We start from the raw sequence: 10,613 nt of genomic DNA on the forward strand, positions 1-10,613 counted from the left end.
ATTTCCGATGACTTAAATTTATATAATTTTAAGCCATCGTACGATTAAATATTCAAATATAAAAAGCAAACCCCGCTGGTGCTTCGATTGGCGTCATTTGAAGTTATGAGTTATATAGTACAAAATCAGTACGTAGTGTTATCACAGGCAAAGAAACCGGAAAATGTAAATTTTTAACAATAACAGCTAAACCGAATTCTTTATTATTTTAATATTAAAAACATATAAATACACGGATAGTATTGATATGTAATACCACAGCCCGACATTGCTAAACTTCGCAGACAACCTCTCTGAGATCTTTGTCAAATTGTAAAAAAAGAAGTTATTTAGTTATACAATGATTCATTACAATTCGCAGATGACCTCTCTGCAGTTTTTTTGTTTGGCTATTCCTTGATTAATACAGCAGAGGATCTCTATGAAACTCTTTTTAAATGATGAAACAAGTAGCGTCCTCAGCTGGACAATAATCCATTTTGCAGATGATTTCTCTTAAGTGCTTGTCACTTGAGGAAAACAAAGACAGATCATTCACATAAAACATGATCAATTCAATTTAGCAGGTGTTTTTTTGTGGTACTTTTCACAAGCAAAAGCCAAATGGTGTCGGTAGCTGGACATTTTTCCATTTTGTGGATAATTTCTCCTACAAAAAGGTGCTTGTCACATGATGAAAAAATTAATTTCATTCAGTTTGATGTTTGATCTAATTCGCTGATGATTTCTATTAGGTGTACACGTACTCCTCACACGTAAAAACAAGTGGCGTCGGACATTTTAACCATTTCACAGACGATTTCTTTTAGCTGTGTTTCAAAAGGTAAAAAAAAAAATCACTAAGCTGGACACTGTTCAATTTCGCAGATCCTTATTCAAAGGTTTAGAAAAACAAGATCCATTATTTGATTGCATTTTATTTAGCCAGACATAGTTTTGCAAAAAATAAATTTTGGAATGCTTTTCAGAAGGTTAAAATAAGAGGCTCCATTTAATTGGCTGGGGGATTACTTTAAGAATGTTGTCAGACGGTGGAAAATTAATAGCAGTCAGTAGTATATTTAGAAAGCAAATGTGCAAAAAATAACTTTAATCATGGTGGAAAAAGAGATGCCATTAATTTGAATACTGATTCATATTTGAGGAGTTTGGCCGTTTTAAGCTGGAGATGGATCAATTTTGCAGATGATGTTTGAGGTGTATGTCAGATCTTGGGTGAAATGTCTATTTATTAACTTGACAGAGTTTCATTTCACAATAAGATTCTGCGTTGTTCCTGTTGCATATCATTGATCAATTCAGATCTAAAAACAATTTCTCCGGAGCGTATACATGCATCATAGTCTATAAAAAAAACCTCAAGTTTATCATGGTATTCGGCCGGACATTGATCCATTATGCAGTTGGTTTCTTTAAATGTTTAATTTAATTGTGGTCAATTTTATATGTGTGAGATTTTTGTCACACAATAAGATGTCATTAAGGTGGACATTCATCCATTTCGCAAATGACCTCTTTGAGGTGTTTGTCACAGGGTGCATCATTCCAGCCCCCCGTGGCCCAAACAAGACAATCCTCGCCCGTGACGTTTTTGGGGAACCCCTCCATCCAGTCCGTGTACGTCACAGTTCCCCCTCTCGACCAGGAGAACCAAGTACCGTTCCGGTGTCCCCCTAACCAAGCTGGGCGAGACTCTAGAGGTCAAACACAAAAACAAAACAAAAAGGTATATTATAAAACATTCCTTTAAAGGGCTTGATGGCCGTGGTTATAGTAGACTGTTAAGGGTGTTGTTTACTCAGGGTTTGAGTTCTCGAATTCGGATTGTTATAAAGTTCAATGTCATGAGTAAAATTTGTTCTAAACACAAAAAGTATATGTGAAATGAATTATTATTGACATAACATTCGATATTTCTACTATATTATGGAATTATGCCAAAACAAAAATAGACTTTTAGCGAAACAGAGGAAATTCGGACTAAATTTTGCAGATTTTGTTTTCTGCTAAAACATTCTTGGAAGTACTCTAATATTAAAAGTTATGATTTTATATTTTAGTCTATATAATGTTGCATATTTTCTGGTAGTTTTACCTCATTTATACATTATAATAACCGTATGGCATGAATTTAAAAAATAATGAAATATGCTAAAAAACGAGAAAAGACACCATATCTCAAAATTTTGATCATTGACCTCATATAAATTATATGCCAACAGAACAAGATCAATATAAGTAGTTTAATACTGTAAATGTTTTTGTATTATCATCATTCAATTTTTTGTAAAATTGGATCAAAAATGGGTAGGAATTTGAAAAGTGATAGAGGAAATTCGGACTGGAATATTTAAAAAAATTGTGAAGGAAAACTAAATGATTTGTATGTATTAAGTGTCACTGCCATTCATAAATTGTATTTCATTTTCAAAAGTGTTGAGCAATTTGTATTATTTTCACAATTAAGAAAATCTCAATCATAGTGTAAAATTTTAAGTGATTTTCCTTTAATTTTCCAAAAATATACAATGGCCATTTACTCAAAAAGTAGGTCATTGACCTACTTTTTTGAAAATGAAAAATAACACTACAATAATAGGTCTATAACACACAATAGTTAGTTTTTCATTATCATCAGTGGAATTTTTTTTCATTCTGAGTAAACGTCATCCTTAATATTGATCGCATTATGTAGACGAGCTCTAGATATAGGAAAATATACAGTTTAAAAGCTTATATATAGGAGGAACTTTTCTTTACCAAATTTAAGTTGATGGCTAAGACTTCAAGGTAGAACCCATGGTTATTTTTTTTTTTAATTTTAATTTGACCGTTTAATATTATAAACTAGTGATAGGCCAAAGAAGAGGAGCTCTAAGCAAATATTAAATTCAAATCATAAATCTAAAATATATAGTATTTTTTACTTCTTTTATATAATTTTTTAGACGGGTAATTTGTTATCCAATCAGCCACCTTTGAATTATCAGATTCTATGCAATGTTCGATAACTGTACACAATATTTTATTCGCGGCGATTATAATTATTATTTTTTAAAGGGTTGCGTTATTAATTGCTTCATACGAAGTAATGTTTCCCTCAATGCATATAAGAGTTACTTTTTTCTACTACTATACGTAGAAGCTTTTGTAAACAAAATAAACGTTATTAAACATTTTCAAGAATCTTTCCTGCACATACATAATAGATTAATTTACAACATCCTTCTATATCTGATGATTTCATCATATTTTTAGTGTTTTTTAACACTACGAATCAATTCAAATTTGTGTCATACATGTATATTCCAATATATTTCATCCATGAAGCGAAGCAAATGTTAGGATGCAAGTGGGGTTTGCAAAATTATAATACAAACTGAAACTGCCAGTATTTTAATATATTATCGCACAGTTGCTGATAATTACATGTATGAAAATAGACGCAATGTGGCCATTCTTTGAATATTGTGAGATGATCAATATGATCGAATACGTGTGATCAAATATATCAAAAAGCCCTTCGGGCTTTATGTATTTGGCCACTCCTTACTATATTGATCACCCATTAATACTGAAAGACTGGTTAAGAAATTTGAATTTTTCATGTCGCAATATTATCTACTGACTAATTAACATCTTTGGATTTTGTTCAAGAGTATCAAAGAGAAAAAACAGTTCTCAGTTTTTCTCAACACCTATTAACTATTTCTTCAATGCATTAACTCTTGTTAAAAAAATCTAACGGATGACAGATTTTTTAAAAGATTTCTCTTAACATGTTTTTAAAAGCAAATTATTTTTAAAGGATTATTATTTTGAACCGGGATAAAATATCTAAATATTAATAAACTTCTCTTATTTCAGAGATAAAAGGATTCAGAAGATACATAATTATATGTACTTCATGGATAACATCATTTGTTACCCATTTTCTATGCTTATCTTTACAATTCACATGTTTGTTATATAAATAAGAAATGATGCTTCAAACCTGCTTCGCTAATTAGTGTAATGGAAAATCAACTTACGAATAACATTTGTCAGTATAAAGTTGGCTTCTTCAACTGTTGCTAACTCAACTAGGTATCCCCCTATTGCTTCACAGTCCGTCTAGTAAAATAAAACATCACGTATAATTAATTCTCACTACAATACTGTGGAATCAATAGAATTCGAGGTGGCTCAATTTTCGTGGTATTCGTGGGTAGCCCCCACCTACGAATTTACATCCTCCACAAAAACTTATTATAAAAGATTCAGTTTTCCTAATGAAACTAAAAACCGACGCATCCACGAAATTATGTCCCTACGAATAAGCAAAAATCCCATAATCCACGAAAATTGACCCCACGAGATTAAATGATTTCACAGTATTTCACTTTCTGTTCATAAAGCAATATTCAAACCAGTAAGGAAAGACAATTTCTTCTATAGCTTGATAATGTTTTTGCAACGTTCCATTTCGTGTTGGATATGGAAGAAAAATTTTCACTTGGTGAAACTTTTTTGATGACGTCACAATCATATGGTTTGCACATCAAAAGGTATCAAGTTATTTAAAACATGAACTCAATAATTTGACGTTGGTGCATTGTGACGTGTCTTGTGACGTGCAAACCAGGTTATACTTTAACTTAATTTTTCTATCCAACCAAATGCGTGTTACAACCAGAATTAAATTATATGAATTTACGTTTCAAGTTTGTTAATAAAAGTGTAAATTCGGCAGATTTCTTCCTCTCAATGAAGAAAACTATATACTCTAGCAAGTTTATGTCCGTGCTATCATTCGCATTTTCAGTTTACTGAGTGTTAACTGTACCAACCAAAATAGAGTTAAATTCCATATTCCTGATTTTATTTTAACTCTAATGCTTTGTTTACTTTTGTAAAGAACCAAGTTAGCTTGATAGAGTAGTCACTTTTAACAAATTCAAACAAAATAACAAGAGATCAGCTTTTACTCGGTGATTTTTTAGTGTGTTTGTTTTTTTATTTTTTTATGCACCGTGCAAAGTGAAATTCAAATTTGTAAATGTTGTATCAAAATCTTCACATCTTGAGTAGATTGTAGAAATTTATTTTTAAAAAGCAACACTCTTACTAAGTGTGACGTGAATTGAAATGCTTTCGAATAAAAAAAAAGTTGTTTTTTTTTTTTGCTGAACCACTTAAAGTTTATTAAAAGCATAACACCAGGAGGTGAGTTGAACGGATGCCACGGTACACAGGCACAACAATGGTAAACTCGGTTGTTCTTGTAATATTTTACATTCTTGTATCCATTTGTTAGAAAGTAAGTACACTATCTCTCCTCGCGTGTGGGAGAATTTCCCATAGGCTGCAAGAACCTTGCTCTTTTTTCTATTATTGGAATTGATTTTTAACGTCTGAATTTTATTGACTTAACGAAAGTTGGATTGGGAATACTGAAGTCCCCATAAAAGTTGCTTTTCTTTCAGATAATTCTTTACGTGTCCATTTTCAATTCTGAAGTCGCTTTTTTGCACTAGCTGACAATAAAAAAAGCAATTTAAAGAGCGTGGTCAAGATTTCATTTAGAAATTACTTTTCTATATTGAAAGACTCGTTTAAAACAACTCAATAAGGTAAATACAACCATGTATAAAAAGGTCAGTTGTCGAGTTAAAGAAAAGGTACAGATCCCAACTATTTGTTATGTAAACAAGGTCATTGTCATGTGTTTGTTTTCGTTTGTTAGATATACATGCACTAGAAAAAGTTCTATGTTTGGAGTGTATTATACAAGTCATTATCTGCATGTTTAACTTATATAAACAGTATCTAATAAAAATAGTGACTGGGTCCTTGTATTTTATACTTTTTTTTAAGTTTGGGAAACAAATATGGCATTAGCTTTGTTTATATTGCACAGAATTGTGAGTTCTGTATTTTGACGACTGACATTGAAATTATTTTTGGTGGGTTATTAGAATTTATTAGAACCTTAATAAACAAAAGTATTTCGAAAATATTTTTATCAAATCGTGACCACGACTCTTTCAATATCAACGTGAAGATAGAAATAATAGCTGTTAATGAAAGTTGAGAGTGGGCATTGTACTCAAATATTGTACATGTATGTCTGGTGACAGTGCCATCGGAAAACATACTTTAATTTAACGTTTACATCTTAAATTTCTTTTTCAAAGAGATATCATATAACGATATTGCGTATTTCGCATAAAGCGGTATTGCGTATATCACTATTGATATGCATCTTAAGTTACTATATGGATACATACAGTATATGAGGAGCTTGAAAAGAAATTTGCCACTTCTGGCCACCAAGATATAATATAGCGATATTGCGTATTTCGCATTAAGCGGTATTGCGTATTTCAATACTGATATGCATCTTTAGTTACTAAATAGATACTAAAAGTATAATTTATGAGGAACTTAAAAAGAAATTTGCCACTTCTGGCCACCATGATTAAATACCTTTGCAGTGAACCAATTGTTTAAATGTCCCAGATTAGCATAATTGCAGGCTGAGAAAGAAGCATTGTTGGTGACACTCGACGTGGTTCCAAGATCAAAATTTGTACTAACTGTTGTTTCAAGATCAGTTGTAGAAATCGCACTATCCATCTCTGTAACCCCTTTCGATTGTTCACTTGACAGATGTGTCGAGCTCAATGTTACTAACGCCTCTGATGACGAAGTGACGTTCGTAACTACTGATGACGCCAGAGGTGATGATGACGTCTCATCTGTATTGTAAAATGACGTAGTTTCTGTTGATATGGCCACTCCCGAGCTTATCTGAGGATCTGATGACGTTGGTACACCAACATTACTCGTTGAAGTCGAGGAAAGTATTGATGTTGTTTGGGTAGTTGATGAATTTAGTACTAAATCTATTAATGAAGGAAACATAAATTTAACATTAATTATATTGTACAGTGTAGTTACATTGAATAATAATTTAATTCTGGTTGTAACGCGCTTTCTGATTGGCTTAAAAAGTATAAAGAATGTTGCCTACGTCATAGTAATACTAACGTCAAAAACGTATCAATACGCCTGACGTTACGTTTGAATTTTGTACAATTTTACGTCATTTTAAAGGCCAAATGACTGTTTTATCTAAACGTAAATTCAAATTCGAACGTAACGTCAGGCGTATTGATACGTTTTTGACGATAGTCTTACTATGACGTACATGTAGGCAACATTCTTTATACGATAATATGTTTTACGGCGGACCGTTTGGGCGAGCGCAGAAGAAACCACACATCTGTCATCATTGTTAAATGCAACCCGTGGACTTGCCCTAACCAAAAAACTTTGGCTTTGTCTCGAAAACTTTTACCACCGCAAGGAACCCGAAATTATCAAACTTTTATTCCAATGGCCCCTTCCTAGTCTTATACACTTAAACAAACTACCACTGAGCATTAATAAAGTGTTAAACAGACTTACATTGTATTAAAATATTTTGATTAACATAACGCCGTTTTTTTTTTATGTAGATACAATTATGTTTTATCTTTTCTTTACCTTTTTATAATGATCATTAAAATCAGTAAAAATAAATTTTGTTTGTTATTTCTCATTTTGTTCCTTGTTGTAACCCGTGTTTTAATTATTTTCCTCAGTGCCATTAATTTTGTTTTTAAATCTTTTTAATTATTGTACGCTATATAATAAACGTTGTAGACATGTGCCCTCTCCCCTTTCTTAGTGTGTGATATCCAATATTATTTGACCACATATGCAACTATATAACAAATACATGTACCGGTAGATATTTTAACAGTTTAATTCTTTTCATTTATCTATTCATTACAAAATGACGTGGCTGCACGTAGATGTAATAATGATTAGACTTTTCTTTCTTAATACTTTTTTGTCACCTACCTAACGTATGCATATATGATTGGATCAATATGACAATAAATTTAGCATGGAACTTGCATGTGTATTTACTAAGCAAAAAAAAAAATCATCGAAACAAAACTAATCAGCCAAAGAGTCACCGTTAACACTGATACTGAGTACTTCCTACATGATCCAGTACATATGCTTGATCCACCTCTAAATGTATCGCGGGAAATTAAAACGCGAGATCTTTGTGACGTCATAGTTAACATTCTTTTGCGCTCGACAGTTTTCGTAAATTGTCGGACAAATTCGGAGAAGGAAATGACGTCATATGTCAGCAAAAGTTCAGTTTTTTACTTAAGCTTATGTGTTGTTTACTGTAATGTTTTTAGAAGGATTTTTTTATTGTTAAATTAAAATGATGTATGCGATGTAGAGGTAAGAATTTTCCGTAGAAACACTTTCTGTTCCACCATGTTGCTATGCACTGCAAAGGATCACTGGGATAGTAGAACGTTTTCACGTGGCCTCATAAAATTTTCTTTGAACAATGTGCAGATTTCAACTCGAATTTCCTCCGTTCGTACACGTTGTCTATGGAGCTCGCTACGCGAGCGGCGCTTTGCGCCGCCTCGCTGCGCTCGCTATAAAATAATTTTTTAGCCAATCAGAAAGTGCGATACAACCAGAATTAAATCATTTTACAATAAAGGGTAAAACAAATTAAATCATAAGCAATGAATTCAATATTTATTAGTTTTATACGATTTAAAATGGTTTGAAACAGTTTACGCTTTTTTATAAACCGCTTCGCGGTTTATAAAGCGTAAACTGCCCCAAACCATTTTATATCGTATAAAACCAATTAATAGTGAATTCAATCCTTAATTGATAATTATGTTCTCTGAGAAACATGTTACATGCGTACAAACTATAACTGTCCACCAGAACTTCATAAAAAAAAATCATAACCTAGTTTAGGTAAAATTAATGTGTTTTTCAAATGAGCTACGTCGTTTTGAAAGAAAAAAATCCGAAATGTAAATTATTTCCTAAAAACACGCACGTACATTTAGCATTCAAAATCAATACCTTATTAATCTGAACCTTATATTTTTGTTTTGTTTGATATTCTATTAATTTCACAATGGAGTCAATCTGAATTTTGCGCAGATATGCTAATAATTAACTTGCTTTTATGCGATTTTTTAAAATTAGAAATAGTTAAATAGATCCATTAAGAATATATATATATATATATATATATATATATATATATATATATATATATATATAAAGTTCTTTGAACATTAAAATCTCTGTCCTTCAATTGTTAAACTTTTTGAAGAGAAATCGATTTTTAAAAAGCTTGAGATTAAAAGCAAAAGTATCTGAAAGATCCCATTTTGTCATAAAATAATATTTTTTTTTTCAGTTGTAATTACTTATTGACGTATTTTTCACTTATTTCCAAATAAGTAAAGTTTCATACCAAAGAACACCTGGGTCGTCCATCCGAATTTTTTTTTAGACCGGGAGTTACAGACCTGCAGCATATTTTGACCCTTTCATATTTCGTCCATTTTTTATGATTTTTCAACTTTTTAGACCTCCCCATTGGTACTTTATTCGAAACTGCCCCTTGCTACCTCAGCCGATTAAAGAATTAACTAATATTATATTTTAAAAAAAAACGGAATATGAGCGGTATATATATGATAGATTAAAACACGAATTAACTTTATTGCATCAACCATAATTAAAATTGAATTATTGATTTCTCTTATAATTAAGCAATTTTCGGTGCTGCTTTTAAGTTTCATGGTGGGGATGGGGGGGGGGTGAGGGTTAGGGTAAGTACATTTACTTACCGGCCCGACGATACCGGTAAAATCCCGGTCCTGCTTGCAGCTGGAACGGACCCAGTTGCTCGGTGGATACACATATTCTTGTAAACTTGTGGTAAAAGTATTCCTGTGCCCCATGAATCAAAACACTGCATTCCAAATTGCTGCGAACGTTTCCAAAAACTTGCAAAATTCCTGATGCCGGGTATTTGTCTCGTTCTAAAAGACGAAACGAGGATTCAGCAATGATCAGGTTAATTTGAAGAATTTCCAAGAAAAATGCTCCAACGAAAGAACTCTCACGAAATTTCATTTTTGAAGGGGTCTAAATAAGAAGCAATCGGTTATTAATGTATTTTGCCACACAGTGGGGTATGATTATTTTACACTGTATTCGCGTTTTAATTTGTGCTCCTTGAAGTTAAAACGTTGTAATTAGCTACGTCAACAATTCGTATACCACTAGGGCGATGATTTCCCCCCTCTCTGTCATTAGGTCTTGCACCATGCATTGGCGGCATCGACCTATAGGCTCTCCTCCAATGAAGTCAAAGATGACATCGCGAGGCTCTCGAGACAAAAAAGAAAACTATTTGAAATTAATGAATGGAAATCGATGAAATTTTCAGACACGTTCTAGTCTAGAACTTCAATATTTCAATTATTGTTTCAACTAAACAATTCTTTCCAAGAAAAAAACCCGACAGGAATCAATCCGTATCGCTGATGTCTAATTGATGGTATGGCGATTATTGCTATTTATTCACCATAGCTCTAATGTACAACTATATAATTATTTTTCGATGTAACCAGTCATTTCTTATTGATATGTATGTGTTTGGTACGATGCCTGATTTTGCATTGATTCCTGTCGGTATCCGTCATCTCAGCAAAGTTTTCTTTTTAAACTCC

The 10,613-nt window shown here is 32.3% G+C and overlaps 1 protein-coding gene across 1 annotated transcript; it reads right to left on the minus strand.

The window, feature by feature from the left end:
- Positions 1-237: 237 nt before the first annotated feature.
- On the minus strand, positions 238-10,056 carry LOC128163787 (aggrecan core protein-like). The gene is made up of 4 exons (XM_052827451.1): positions 9,726-10,056; positions 6,469-6,887; positions 4,032-4,113; positions 238-1,694 (listed from the first exon to the last, which is right to left on the minus strand). The coding sequence occupies exons 1-4, from the start codon at positions 10,012-10,014 to the stop codon at positions 1,480-1,482; spliced, it is 1,005 nt and encodes a 334-aa protein (XP_052683411.1). The 5' UTR covers positions 10,015-10,056; the 3' UTR covers positions 238-1,479.
- Positions 10,057-10,613: the final 557 nt, after the last annotated feature.

This window comes from Crassostrea angulata, chromosome 9 (genome assembly GCF_025612915.1).
Source record: "Crassostrea angulata isolate pt1a10 chromosome 9, ASM2561291v2, whole genome shotgun sequence".
Classification (NCBI taxonomy): Eukaryota; Metazoa; Mollusca; class Bivalvia; order Ostreida; family Ostreidae; genus Magallana; species Magallana angulata.